This window comes from Lissotriton helveticus, chromosome 4_1, assembly GCF_964261635.1.
Source record: "Lissotriton helveticus chromosome 4_1, aLisHel1.1, whole genome shotgun sequence".
In the NCBI taxonomy this organism is placed as follows: domain Eukaryota; kingdom Metazoa; phylum Chordata; class Amphibia; order Caudata; family Salamandridae; genus Lissotriton; species Lissotriton helveticus.
The window spans coordinates 1,433,910,938-1,433,926,508 of record NC_136063.1 but is presented as its reverse complement, the minus strand read 5'-3'; the positions used below and the strand labels follow the sequence as shown (position 1 = coordinate 1,433,926,508).

Here is a 15,571-nt window from a genome sequence, read left to right as displayed (position 1 = left end):
CAAGTCTTCTGAGAAAGCGATGACAACCAAACCCAATGCCCATCCGCTTAGAAGATCGTTCTACCGCAACAACAGATCAGGAAGCAGAGGATATTCAATATGTTATCTGTGGATTAGCTAGAACAAGGGCTAAAGGGATTGACGCAAGAACAAAGTACAGAGTATGCGAGCCTCAAAGGGCAAACATGTTTTTATCTGCAGCTAGTTTCTAATAAGATGACGTGTTCAGCCGAGTAGCTGATCTAAACAGAGAGGTGAATGTATTTGCAGCCGATTTGTATGCCCACCCGAACTGCATTTGTGCCAACATAAGAAAATATGAATGTACAATGAGCTCACAGCAGCAAAGAAACCGCCAGCCTTTAGTTAAGTTTGCACTCATTGAAAAAGCAAATGAAGTTTTAAAGCCACACGAGTGCAAGCTACGGGTTCATACGAAGTGATATCAGCGAAATAATGATCACATTGATGAAACTGTACTGTTTCATAATAATGAAATCAAGATTTTTCTGGTGAGAACGTACCATGACAGAATTAGTTTTTGTCAGTCTAACGAAAAGAATGAGCCACTTATGGTGTTCTCAGTTGATTTATCTCCTGAAGTTCTTACTGCCAAAATAAGATCACAAGATGCAGTAAAATCAGCAGGAATCATTTTAAGAAACGTCCTGAGATATTAGACTTAATGACAAATTTTGACATGCTCCAAACCTCTGCAAATCATTGGAATCAACACGGATTTCTGATGTTATCTTAACAATTTTTACATCATTGTTTAATATCAGCAAAGTAAAACTGTTACAAATGAAAGCTCTTGAGTTCGAACAAAAGCCGCCAACATTGATGATGGTTTTGTAGATATAAGCGAAGATGTGGAAGACAATCCCATGAACCGACAGGCTTATGCTGTGCAAATGTACTCTCTTTCCAAATCATATTTTAAGAATTACATCACAACAAAAAGAAAATTCTGCTAAACATGATAACTGCTGACACAATCTATGACAAGTGCAAAGCAGAGAGATAATCACTTCAATTAATATAATTGGTGTATCAACAAGTTATAATGGCATAGTAAGGAGCAGGAACTTGTTAGGAGCTCATGCTGTAAAATTATGTGAATCCGACAGCACACCACTTCCAAGTCACTTCACCAGGAAAGGATTTACATTTGATGCTCTTGATAACTTTGATTTTGAAGACAACTCTTCTTCGTCAGGAACATCCAGCACACATGATACTGTCATGGTGCTTTTTCAAGACTGTCCTAATGAAATAGCTTCTGGAAAACAAGCTGTGTCAGCTGTAGGCATAACCATATGAAACGGCAAAACTTATAACAGAACTACCTTGCCAGCGTGTGCAAAATCACTACAAGCCATCAAAACATCCCAGTAAGTTTCAAAGTGGCTGAGGACATGGACCTTCTTCTACCTGTTGCTGCGGTCCGCAAGCGGTACAAAAGGGGGTGGTGATGGACGGAGCATCTGAACCAATCAAACACTCACACCCAGTCAAAAGATCTGGGTTGAATCCATCACCGTTCTTTAGCCCACTCTGCCACCCCAGTTCAGACATGGCTATATGCAAATCAGTCTGACCCTGTGCCTCATGGGAACAGTCCAGCCCGAACTGCCAAGCCATGCCTTCCCTGGACCGGAAACAAGCTTCCGAGGACCGGTTTCTGGCATTACAGCCGTCTTCAGCCCGGCCTGCTTGAATCCAGTGGCAAAGTGAGCAAGGGACTCACGTCTGAGCATACCCTGCCACACTTATGGCGGCCAAAAGCGGTACAAAAGGGGGTGGTGATGGACGGAGCATCTGAACCAATCAAACACTCACACCCAGTCAAAAGATCTGGGTTGAATCCATCACCGTTCTTTAGCCCACTCTGCCACCCCAGTTCAGATATGGCTATATGCAAATCAGTCTGACCCTGTGCCTCATGGGAACAGTCCAGCCCGAACTGCCAAGCCATGGCTTCACTGGACCGGAAACAAGCTTCCGAGGACCAGTTTCTGGCATTACAGCCGTCTTCAGCCCGGCTTGCTTGAATCCAGTGGCAAAGTGAGCAAGGGACTCACGTCTGAGCATACCCTGCCACACTTATGGCTGCCAAAAGCGGTACAAAAGGGGGTGGTGATGGACGGAGCATCTGAACCAATCAAACACTCACGCCCAGTCAAAAGATCTGGGTTTAATCCATCACCGTTCTTTAGCCCACTCTGCCACCCCAGTTCAGACATGGCTATATGCAAATCAGTAGGACCCTGTGCCTCATGGGAACAGTCCAGCCCGAACTGCCAAGCCATGCCTTCCCTGGACCGGAAACAAGCTTCTGAGAACCGGTTTCTGACATTACAGCCGTCTTCAGCCCGGCTTGCTTGAATCCAGTGGCAAAGTGAGCAAGGGACTCACGTCTGAGCATACCCTGCCACACTTATGACGGCCAAAAGCGGTACAAAAGGGGGTGGTGATGGACGGATCATCTGAACCAATCAAACACTCACACCCAGTCAAAAGATCTGGGTTTAATCCATCACCGTTCTTTAGCCCACTCTGCCACGCAAGGCTGCCACGCAAGGCTGATTTAACTGAATTTATCGTATCGCTTATTTGATGCAGACCGAAGGATGAAGAAAAGTCAGTTCCTTCGTGGGCCGGATTCATGCTCTGATCTCCCAGAATACTGTACCACTGTAGAAGGTTGGGTTTTATACCAATCGTGTCACAAACTACTCAACAGTATTCACAGCTCCAAAAAATGTCCAGAATGTTAGGATACGAAGGCCGTAGATCCCCTTTCCTCTATCATGAGGGCGACTACAGGTAGGAATATGCTGTACCGCGCTACTTGCACTACATCTCCCAGAATGCCCTGGTGGGGCGATCTAGTAATGAGAGACACTGGGTGTCTATGGGCCAATCAGACGATGAGAGGAGGCTCTTATACCTCCCCCACCAAGATGGCGGCGCTTGGTTTTCCTCGCTTCAATCCATAGGCGTGTTCCGTGTTTGGACCTTGGATCTGCTCTGGTTTCCGAGATCGAGTATCTGGACGATTCCTCCCTGCCTTTCCCTCAACTCCTGAACGCTTCACTATTTCTTTTTTACTCGCGGCATTTGCGCCGCATGGAAAGAGAGCAGGTTACTAACCTTTGATGAGCCTGGACTTCCTGACCTCTCCCCACTCTCCCGATCCAATCCCCCGTCACTTCAGTGACCCTTGACCTGGAGCTTCGTGTCGCGCACGGGAGCGCTTACACGAAACAAACTGTGTTTCGAGTTCTTGGATTTTTGTAGCGCGAGGACGCTGCTGTACTTTTTGTTTACCGTTACTTCTATCCTTTGGAAATGCGAGGAAGTGTTTCTATAATCCTTGGCCACATTATTATTTTTGCGGGAACGCGAGGTAGCGTTTCTACAACAAACAATAGTGCATAGTGAACTCTGGAGAACGTGTGGTCGTGTTCTTTCCTGACGCACTCAGACAATCCTTATCTGTTTGGAACTTTCTCACTGGATACCGTCCCTGGAGCAATAAGGGAAAAGGAAACCTTTCTGGGACTCCGTTGCCTTACAGTTTATTTCTTCTTTGAGCGAGACCTATAGACTCCTGCTTGGTTTATATCCTTTTGTTGTTGGTGCTACTTGAAAACCTTATGAGTTCATTTATCACAAAGGTCAGGTAAGAGCGTGACAGCATATTCCTCCTATAGTGACTAGTAAGCAATTGATAAGACTTACAGGATTGCATGTTATTTAATTCTTTTGTGTCTCTTGTCTTTCTACCTTCTGCAGGGACCTGTGTCACATTGACGTTTGGTTCTCTCCCCGGATCCCATTTAGACCTATGGTTTTGGTCTCTCTCTTTTCCTAGGATAGTAGCCATCCTCTTGTGTTTCTGTATCACGGAGGAGGGTCTGTCTTGGGGAAGGGGAGTGACGCTGTCTACACTTCTGAGGAGTCTGGTTTCTGCCTGAATACTGGTCGACGTCCGACACAGAATGTGTGTGCTCTGCTTGAAGACCAGCCTAGCCTGTCAATTTTCTGCGATGAAGGGGTTTTCCGTATTGAAGCTGACATGAGCAATCCAGTAGAATTTGATGATGTTTATCAAATGATGGGCATTTTCCACATGACAAACGTTGTGTAGCGGTGTGCAGGAAGTTATCTCAGTGGACGTCGCATAGACGATGCACACAAAACTGCCTAGTCAGTATTGAGCGGTACTCATAATGTTCGGTCGTTACAAGGTATGCTCATTATATCTGAGGCTATAGAAACATTGCATTGGAAAGATTTCTGGAACAAGAATGAGAAATAAGGTTTTGCATATCTCATCTCAGAAGTAAACAAGGCACAGGATGTACTTCATTCAAAAGACATAAAGCAAAGCCAGACAATGTTCAATAGCAGAAATCCAAGTCTGTAGAATTTTCCACGGAATATGAAGAAAAATTAGAACTTTGCAAGTACTAGGAAAATGTTTTACACATGATAACTATTGTGAAAAACTTGGTACATGCTGGTTAAGAAGGGTATTGGGCGCTGCACGTGAAGACTGAGGAGTCACGGATTACTGTGTTTCGCTAATTTGATTGCAAAAACGATCTGAGATATTGGTCATTGTATTCTAAAAGAGTGAAGAAGCTAGAGGTGGAAAAACCACACCACTACAAAAAATTCATCCAGCTATGAAACTGGAACAGACAATCCAGAGATCACAGAAAAGCTCCAAGGGAATTGTTGGTCAGACGCATAAAAGTGAATATCTTGCTCAATGGTAGCTTTTTTACCATGAAGTCTTTTCTATTTGCAATGTTTACAGAGAAATAACAAATTCGAAATTAATGGACCATCGTGAAAATGTTCCTCACCACGAACTTGTGGGAAAGAGAGGGGGGATGTTTTAATGAACATGTTGACAGCCTTCTTCATTTCATGCAGCAGCAAGGAAACCCCTTTGAAATGACTGAGCTTGTGTGACTACACAACTTTGTGACCAAGAAATACATAGAAAACAATACAAAGACACGCCTACTAGATGTCCTGGAACATGGATCGAAACTATACGCAGAACTGAAGCAGGAGAGATTTGTATTTAAAGAGAAAAAGCTATTTGACATAATCACTAAAGCTAAACTTCCACGCTTTAATTGCCATAGTGAGACTTTCGTCCAACCAGCAACTACAATACAGGTTACAAAAAAACAACTTTCACAAGCACATGGAAAGATGGATGTAGAAAAATAAAGGGGTGAATTTATCAAGGACATTCTGTCGCATGATCTTCTCCAAACAAACGCATTATTTGATAGAGATGCTGCATCCAAACCAGTGAAGCACAAACTTGTACAAGAGCTCGAAAAAAAACTTTATTCTGAAGAATTTCAATTCGAAAAGGTGTCCTCATTGAAAACTTCTGTTGTTGTGTACTATATGTCACAATTGCAAATGGTCAAGATTTCATCCATGCAAAACTTTGCAGAAGTCGTTCAGACTGTTCTACAGATATCAAAGTCAGGGTGCACCTTGCAAGAACTGCAGATTGTCTTTGACAGTTGTCTTGAAATATCTGTTAAAGAATGTGAGAGAATCAGATGAACGTCTATAAGCGGAACAATTGACCTTGACTGCAACAAAAATTTGACACCCATACCTGTGCAACTTGATAAATTCTGATCATCAAATTCGAACAAGATGAACTTGGAGATGTTAACTTACAAAATCATTGCTGATGCTTTAGGGAACACTGAATTTCCAATTATTACAAGTGGAATGATGGTCAATAAGGAGTTGGTGCCTGCAGAGATATAGTCAAAGGTATGGGCCACACTGTTCAAAAACTTAATAGCAAATAGGAGGAAGCTGACCTTCGTATTGTGCCACATGTTGAGTGGGCTTTTGAAATGGTTCCAATCGAGTAATTTTACTGTAAAATGGACACAGATATTATTATTGTGCTACACAGATTTGTTGCAAAGTTCATAAGTCAAGGATTGTCAGAGTTCTGGATAAGTTATGGAACAGGCGAGAATAGACACTAAATCCTGCTTCATATTCTGTACAAGAAAGTTGACCCGAGGAGAGGAAGGGTAATACCCAGAAACCGGTCCCAGGATGCTGGTTTCAGGTCCAGGGAGGACCTGGCTTGGCAGTTCGGTCTGGACTGTCCCCCTGAGGCACAGGGTCAAGACTGATTTGCCTATGGCTGGGTCTAAACTGGGGTGGCATGGTGAGCAAAAGAACAATGGATTTAACCCAGATCTCTTGACTCTGGGTGAATGTATGATTTATTCAGCATTCCGTCCATCATTTGTTTGCGTAGCACTTTTCACCCTAAGTGGGATGGGTATGCCCAGTTGTGGGTTCCTTGCTCACTGTGCCACTGGATTCCAGCTAGCCTGGCTAATGAAGGGTAATACCCAGAAACCGGTCCCAGGAGGCTTGTTTCCGGTCCAAAGAGGACCTGGCTTGGCAGTTTGGTCTGGACTGTTCCCATGAGGCACAGGGTCAAGACAGATTTGCATATGGCTGGGTCTAAACTTGGGTGGTATGGTGAACAAAAGAGCAATGGATTTAACCCAGATCTCATGACTGGGGGTGAATGTATGATTTATTCAGCATTCCGTCCATCATTTGTTTGGGTAGCAGTGTTCTTATCAAGGCACTTATTCTTAAGGATGATGACACTGAGCAAAATTGGAGCAAAGCTTGGAGCTTTAACTGCTGAACCTATAACGTTTTTAATAGGATTTGCTGAGACAGAAGAAAAATGTGACTTTAAAGATGTAGAAAAATACCTTGTGCACGTGTGGAAAAGGAGTTGTGACTGTCATACATTTGTTGAACTTCGGTACAGTAAGTTCAAGAGATCAGTCCCGCTAGGTGACTTTCCACCAACATCATATTCTGTGCGTGGACACATAAAAAAAGAGTTCTACTTGATCAGAAGTTGTGTAAATGTTTTGGATCACACATATTTAGAGAAAGATCTGTGTGAACTTGGGTGGGAATATAGTGACGGGATGTTAAAATGTATGAAACTTCTAAAGCCTCTACCCGCAGAACTTACACATACATGTACTTGCAAAACCTGTGCTACAAAAAGATGTCCCTGTCGACATGCTCTTCTCAAATGTTCAACATTCTGCATATTTACCATGCGCGATTGCTGAAACAAATAACGTGAACTATGACAATGTAACTAAAACAGGAGTGATAAACATTTTTTTGGGGGTATTCAGATCATAAACATTGTTTAGTGTATACATAAAAAGATTAAAAATCATTATTTGTTTCACTTCTATATATGTCTCTTCTTCGTCTATTATAGCCGCCATTTTGGAAAATGGGGGAAGGGTTGCTTTGAGGAGTTATTTTCTGTCTCTATTAAACTACTTGACTCCCAAAACCTAAGTTTTGACACTAATATGAAATATATAGGCCTCATGGTTCCTGAAACATTACATCTTCACTGCAACACATCCGCCATTTTTCAAAAGGACGTCCAGAAAAATTCGGCCCAGATCAGCAATGTCTACCCAAGCTAAATTACATCTCTAATGACCCAAAAACACAAATCAAAAATGAAAATAAAAATCTCTGGCCAACATTTTTTTCATGGAGGTATATAAGGCAGACCCTCCAGGATATCGCGATTTCGCGATTTGCCGCGAAATCGGCACTTTAAAAAAATGCCGCGATTTTTACAAAAATGCCAGCGAAATCGGCATTTTTGTAGAAATCGCGGCATTTTTCGCTATATCGTGGGGGGTCTGCTTTATCAGCAGCATTGGAGAGGCACAGCGGGATGGCAACCCTCACACCTCCAGCCCTTGATGACCTGTTAAGAGGTGCTTCGAAGGTGACTGAGAGGGAGGGGCTGCACGTTCAGGAGCAGAGACATCTATTCACATGCAAACAGCCCTGAATGTGTCATGTCTCTGCTATTTAGAGGGGGGCTCACACATTCCATTTCTACCCAGGGCCCCAAACATCCGAGACTCGGCCAGATTACACCCCTGATTACACCGAGGCAGCACGTGGTTCTCTTCACAGAGCCTGCTGCAGAGATCCGTGTGAACTTACTGGTCTTTCATCGAGTTCCATCAGGGTCGGCTCTGCTTCCCCCTTCCAGAACTGGACGATAATACCTGCAAACCTTCGAGCACCGTCATCCATCCTCGCCATGACAGCAACCAATCACCCATCACTGCTGTAATGAACCCCCCACTTAAACAGCTTAAGTGAGGGCCGCCACTCCGCCTAATTGGCTGGTGAACTGAGTCCCCCTAAATAGTGAATTAGTTGTTTATGGGCCTCTTCTGCCTGCTGGGCTGCTGACTAACTGCTCATAAATAATACTGATAGGGTCGCCAGGCTTGATTGACGAGGGTGGGAGGTGGACTGACATGCACAGCAAAGGAAACAGAGTAGGAGACATGATGGTAATTGGGGAAAATACAGACAGGGGGAAAAAAAGTCAACATGAGAGAGAGAGGTAGGAGAGGAAGTAAGGATGAGGGACAAAAGATGGGTAGATATGGAGAGAAAAGAAAAAAGGGGAAGAAAATGGAAGGGAAGGAAACGAGAAAAGAGATAAGGAAGAGAAGATGAGAGGTAGGACGGAAGGAGGAATGAATGAATGGATGGATGGAAGGGGGGCTCACACATTCCATTTCTACCCAGGGCCCCAAACATCCGAGACTCGGCCAGATTACACCCCTGATTACACCGAGGCAGCACGTGGTTCTCTTCACAGAGCGTAATTACTGTCACTAAATTGTAAGCAAACCTCGGTTCTTCAAATGATGATGAGGGGGTGGGTGAAAGGATGAATGGATGATGAGGGGAAGGATGGATGGATGATGAGGGGAAGGATGGATGGATGAAGAGTGGGTGGGTAGATGGATGGATGGAAGATGAGGGAAAAGGATGGATGGATGATGAGGGAAAAGGATGGATGGGTGATGAGGGGAAGGATGGATGATGAGGGGAAGGATGGATGGATGGATGATGGGTGGGTGAAAGGATGGATGGAAGGAAGGATGGCTAAGTGAAAGGGTCGATGGAGAGAGAAAGGGAGGATGGATGGATGACTAAAATAGTGGATGGGTGGAAGGATTAGTAAGTGAAAGGATGGCTGGATTGGTGAAAGGATAAATGGCTGAATGGATGAGTGAATGGATGGATCGGATGAAGAGTGGATGGATAAGTGTACAGATGGATAGGGTGAAAGGGTGGATGGATAATGGAGATGAGTGAAAGGATGGATGAGGGGATGGATGAAGGGATGGATGAAGGGATGGATAGGTATAGCCATCATTAGTGCAGCAGGTACAGTGGCACCAAGCTCTAAGGCTATTGCAAGACACAAACTGACCTGCAATGGTACGCCTCTTCTGGCGCAGGGCTTTGCAACGTGACGCATCTGGGAGATGCATCACGTAGTAAATACCCTGCACCATGGTGCATCTTTTGCACTGCCGCTGCGTCACAAAAGTGACGCAACGGCGGCGTAAAAGCAGCGCAAGGGGCTTGTAAATCTGCCCCAAAGTGTCTACATTGTAAAGAAACCAATTATACATAGCTTCATGTTGTTAAATAACTAAAAAAACGAAGATATCTGTGTTTGTTGTAGGAAAAATGGCCACATAAAATGCCGCAAAATTGCAGCTAAATTTCCATATTTGTGCCGCTAAATTTCCATTTTTGTGCCGCTAAATTTGCTAATCCATGCCGCTATATCCTGGAGGGTCTGATAAGGGGACTGGGATTATCCCACACTGTTTCTGCTGGTGTAATGCTAGCCTTAAGCATTGTAATGACAAACTTCTCCGTATGTTTTGGTGCTTCTGTCAGTCACCAGGTCATTACTTACCACATCCTTTCTCAGTTCCAGAAAGACACCACATTTCACAATACTTACCCAAGAAAGGAATAAACACTGACAACATATAAGACCATTGCTGAGGAGCTCGCAAATAACAACAAGTCACAACACCTCCCTTTCCGAGAGGGTAAACAACGCATGCTCCTCCTGGCAATGTAATTTAGACATCCCTGATGGGAGGCACTTTCCCTTCCGTATCAACAATTACCCATTAGAGGGAAATCGCCCATCCCTCTGTAAGTACTTGGTAAAAAAGGGTCTCAACCTTCCCTCACAAGGAATGCAAACAAATGATATGCTCTAGGGTTTCTTTATTACATGATAATAGGATGACAAAAGAAAGAAACATCACAGTCAATCATCAGCACATAGATATACATAGAGCCTGAAAATAAAAGCATAGTTAGATAAAGTTAGATATACATAGAACACCTCACCATAATCTTAGGCATCTTGTCATCTGAAGAAGGGTCCGTCTCTCTTTCCCTCACTGGTTGGTTCCGGACTCTCTGTTGCACAAACACGTCTGCACGTCTGCAACGCGATGTATCATCAGACCGCCAAAACACCAGACCAGCATCTCAGCTCAGCAGCTCAGCATCTCAGCATCTCTCAGCATCTCAGAAGCTTTCTGATTCTCTCTGCCTCTCAGAAAATCTCTTTCTCTAATATAGAACTCTATCCTCTATCGAAGCTTCTGGAAGAACCCGCCTACCTTTCTCACAAGATTCCTGTACTTTTCCACACCAAGCACCCAACAGCAGCTGGCCAAGCTTTTGTTATGGCGCCAATGCGAAGAAGGCACATTCCTCCTGATAAGAACTGGTCTGCTCTGGTTCACTGCCGGTGAACAACACATGTAATCTCAAATATCACCTCTCACCTACAGAGGCTCAGAAGATGGCTGCAGTTTAGAATATGGAGTTGCTCAAGCATAGGCCTCTACTACTTGGAAAGCAGAATAATATTAGACCACGTCAAAGCCAATAGGCTAAAGTCATAATTCACCTAACTCAAATAACACTATGCACTTAATCCCTCAGTATCCACTATGGAGCACATGTGTGCACCATCACCAACAACACTGCACCTCGACATCCCATACCTTCTATTCTTTGGCAAGATTATTCTAATGCAAGACCATCCTACATTAAGGCTAAAGTAACATAGCACACTAAAATCAGTACACAATGGTGGTGATCGAGGGTCATCACAGATCATCAGACCACTAAAGTGGCTCATGCACTACAAGCATTCACACTGTTGTATTGTAATCCAAAGGTTTGTAGTCCCAGCTCCCCACACAATCCTTAAGAACTGAAAAGAGTATTTTCTGAATAATCAGATATGGCCTGTCCACACTCCTAAAACAACTAACTGCAAATAGAAGGCTTTTCTAGGATGTGAAAAAGATGTTTTTTTGAAATGCACGAAACAGATAGACTTAGCTGAAGTGCAGCAAAAAGAGATCAGGAGAACTACCTTCACATACGGTGTGCAGTAGAAATCTAATGTATGGGAAGTGGCGTTCACTATGCTTTTATCTGATGGCCTGGAGCTTGTTTTTTTTTCTACGAGCTCTGTTGGTAACTAAAGGGAGTACTCAGGATTCTTTCAACCATCAGGTCTGATTGCTCTGTATAGTTTTGAATGCCACAATTGTGGTAGCTGCAACCTATACAAATACTAGGTAACTTAACAAAACACAGTTTAATAAAAATTATATAATGTTTTATACAGATAGTCGACAATTAGTCAGGACTCACCGGGCACTTTAGCCGAATATCCAGGCCTTCCGCCAGTTTATCCATTATGGCAGAATACCCTGCAGTCAAAAGTGTGTGATCTCCCACAAACTGAGCAAAAAATTCATTGTGGTCCCAAGAACAACCAGACACCTGTCAACCCAAAACAAAACAATTTTAACTGCTGCAACATGTTCCACACATATTAAAAGACAATCTAATACTTTAATACATGTAGTCGATTTGGATTACATAAGAGATTTAAGATGCAGGAAGAAGCATTTCTACTTTTGTAAAAAGGACTGTCAACCATCATAATAATGTTACAAAGTGGTCTGCAGTTCTTCGTGGGTCATGAAAAAATAGGCACAGACATAACATACAAATATAAATGTTATGTCAACTGCTCCTTTCTCAGCAGTTAAGAAAATTTGACAAAGTCAGAGTATAATTTTAATATTTTTTTAAAAGATCTTAGAAAATAAACCATTTTTATCAGTAAAATTAGATACGAAACATGACACTTAACTCATTTCCATATATAATCCCAGATTTTCACAGACAATTTCGTTGAAACAACAATACTTTTCTTGGGTTCTAGAGTCAACCCTCATTAGAAACAGAAAACAGACCTGGGTGCTAAACTTTTACATATGAGCTCAAGCACTGGAGTAAAAGTCAATTAAAAAAGCAAACATGTAAATCTGCATACCATTCATTAAGTCTGAGGCCCAAATAAACGTAATGCCTCATCTTCCCAGGCCAGAAACAACAAAACAAATTCTCTTTAGTCACTTTCAACTAACGTAAGTGATTTCTTTCGCCATGCTAAGTGGACAGTAGCCAAAAATAGAAACAGGATTCAAGAACATTTCTGAGGGTCCAACAGCAATTAGGGCTTCCGGGCAGTATCCCAGTAATGCACAAGAACTGGGTAATCAATTCAAATTACGTCACACAATGTGGTAGCCCTTTTGAAAGATTACGAAATAAATATCCAAGATGGCTTATATCACCACTACAGGCTTTGCCAATGCTGGGGCATTAAAAAAAAGTTCAACACTGGCAAAGCCAATAGCAGCAGGATGCATAGAGTGGTAGAGGCAAGCATGTAGAGGGGTGGCAGGAGAGGGAAAAAGACTGGAGAGTAGAATGGGTAAAGGGAGAGCCGAGAGGCATAAGAAAGTGCCCAGGGACAACACGAAGGGAATCATGAATCCCGCCACTGGGCATCTGGCGTCCCACAGGGGAGCCAAGCACATCTCTGGCCTCAGTAAAAGACACAGGAATGTGCTGCAGAACGACATCACAAGTATCATGAAGTCCACCATCTGGCGTGTTGAAGTGGAGTTAAGCGCATCTCCAACCTCAATACTCGAACGGAGGGTGTCAGTTAAGAGACAGGGTGGGGAGGTTTGGGAAGAGAAGCTGCTCAAATAGGAGGGAGAAAGATCTGCACTCACATGGAATGCTAAATATTAAATGAAATACGGAGAAAAAAAAAGAAATTCCATGACGTCAGAAGTGGAAAGATACAAGTTAGCCACACTAAAGTAGGTTAAAGAAGGAATGTTTTAGGGGGCGGACAAACAAAAGACGGGGGAGGAAACCCATCCACATAAAGAGCAGGTAAATGAGACAGACAAAGCCATTCAATCATATTATAAGTCTTCACAAAGACGGTATGGATACAGCTGTGATAAACTATATAGGATAGATTGAGTTACTGGCTTTTAGTTTTTGTTTTTGGATTATACTTTGGCAAAATTGAACACATAATGTGTATACAAAACTTGTTATATGTGAGATCTGACTTTTTTAAATAAATAAAAGAATTACTTCATTAACATGGATGTAACCTATGTTATAGAACTGATTTAGGTTTTTCATTTTATTTGTTACTATCTTGGAAAAGCGCTGAAAACAAGCATTGGCTATTGTACTGTCATTGAGTTATACTAGTAAATATGTAGAACAGTTTTTGTCTTAGATTTAAATAGATTTAGACTTGATCACATAATTCTGGTTTGTTGACTGGAACAAAAGAAGCAGAATGGTCTTAATATGTGCTTTCATGTGTTTTCATACCGAGCACTCATGTTAAAGAGTACTGACAAACTTAGTGATGACTTTTGACAATACCCCCATCGTTGTCGAAAGAGCTCAATGACAAAATAGAAGAACAAAATGGTTAGGTTCAGTGGGCATTTGGTTTCCCAAATGGCAAAGACTCCCTATGATAATTGTTTTTCATGAGTTTTCTTGCTGTATTATTTTTTGTAGGAGAGACAAGGATTGTGCTCTAGGTTCTTCAACGTTCTGAGTTCCACAGCGAGCTCCAAGGGTGGGTGGCAGATGCTTCAATCAGGAAGTATTGAATGGAGGGAGTTTGAGAGCTTTGTATTGCAAACTTCACTATTCCTTGTTGCTTCTTTTTGCACCATCAGGCAGACATTTCCTGGATAGCACTTGCACTACTGGACTCTATCGAAGTCTCTTTCTGTGATTCCCCTCTTACATAAATAGCTCACAGTCCAGACGTATAGGTAGGACCCCGCCTATCATGATACGTGAATTGTCTTTATGGAGCAATGAAGAGAGTGACTGTCCGTAAGAGTGCTAAACATTACTCACTAGACAAACTGCTCCTTCAAAAGACCCACCTAGCAGGCTGCCAAACTCCTTTCGAGGGAAGGTATGAGTTTACCAATGTAGTGCACCCAAGTATACAAGAAGGTCCAGTGGTGTAGCTTTTCCTTATAAGTAGAAATTCTCCCTTTAATGAATAGCTCATCAATTATGACACACAAGTCTGGCACTTCCTGGTCTCTGGCTAGCTAAAAGGACACCCTGTTGCACAAGTTACTTACCTTTGGTAACAATATATCTGTAAGAAACAGTAGTTAGTATTAGATTCCTTACCTTAGAATATCCCCAGGCGTCAGACTGGATCCGGAAACTTTTGTGTAGCAGTACCCTTGCACGTCGGTAGGCGTCGTCTGCGGCTCCGCGTCCGTCCTCGGCGTCGGGATGACGTCGCCGGAGTACTTAGACGCCGCCCTCGCGCGCTGACGTCCGTTCTTATACACAGCTTTTCTGCGCCTGAAACGCAGAGCCGTGATAAAAACCAACACTGGTGCCATGAAACTAGGGCCCTGAAAGGGGATGACCTTAACCCTAGATATCGGTTCGCAGAACAGGGAGGATGGGTGGGGCGGTAAGGAATCTAATACGAACTATTGTTTCTTACAGATATATCGCTACCGAAGGTAAGTAACTTGTGCATCTGAAAGAAACAGGTTAGTATTAGATTCCTTACCTTAGAATAGATACCTCAGCAATACCAACCCCGGTGGTGGGTCTGCAAACCAATGCTCACACCAGAAAGTCCTGGAGAACGGAACGGACGAAAAAGCCATCTCTCCGGACTTGGCTGTCCAGGCAATAGTGTCTTGCGAACGTGTGCGGCGAGGCCCACGTAGCTGCCTGACAGATGTCCTTCAAGGGAACTCCCCGGCCCAGGGCAGTAGTAGCCACCGTGGCCCGTGTGGAATGGGCACGAAGCCCCACAGGAGGCTCCTTTCGAGCCAAAGAGTAACAAGCCTTGATGCACAAGACGACCCATGGAGAAATGGTTCGTTTGTGCACCGCCCGTCCCTTCTTAGCTCCCACGTAACCAACAAAAAGTTGGTCATCCGCCCGGAACTGGCGTGTGCGATCCAAATAGAATGAGAGCGCATGCTTTGGGTCCAGACGGTGGAGCCTCTCTTCCTCTTTCGAGGGATGCGGAGGCGGAAAGAAAGTGGGCAAAGTGATGGACTGCCTGATGTGGAAGGCTGTGACTACCTTGGGCAGGGAAGAGGGTCGCATCTGCAACACAACTTTGTCCGGATGGACTGAAAGGAAAGGACGCTTAGAAGAAAGGGAC

General features: G+C 43.5%; 1 protein-coding gene across 4 annotated transcripts in view; it reads right to left on the bottom strand.

Moving 5' to 3' along the window:
* The window catches only part of KDM1B (lysine demethylase 1B), a 631,262-nt gene that overhangs the window by 172,195 nt on the left and 443,496 nt on the right, over positions 1 to 15,571 (bottom strand). For all 4 annotated transcript variants that reach the window (XM_078687981.1, XM_078687979.1, XM_078687980.1 and 1 more), the window contains one exon: positions 11,665 to 11,796. In XM_078687981.1, coding sequence (XP_078544107.1) covers positions 11,665 to 11,796 — 132 coding nt within the window. The remainder of the gene's footprint in view (positions 1 to 11,664; positions 11,797 to 15,571) is intronic.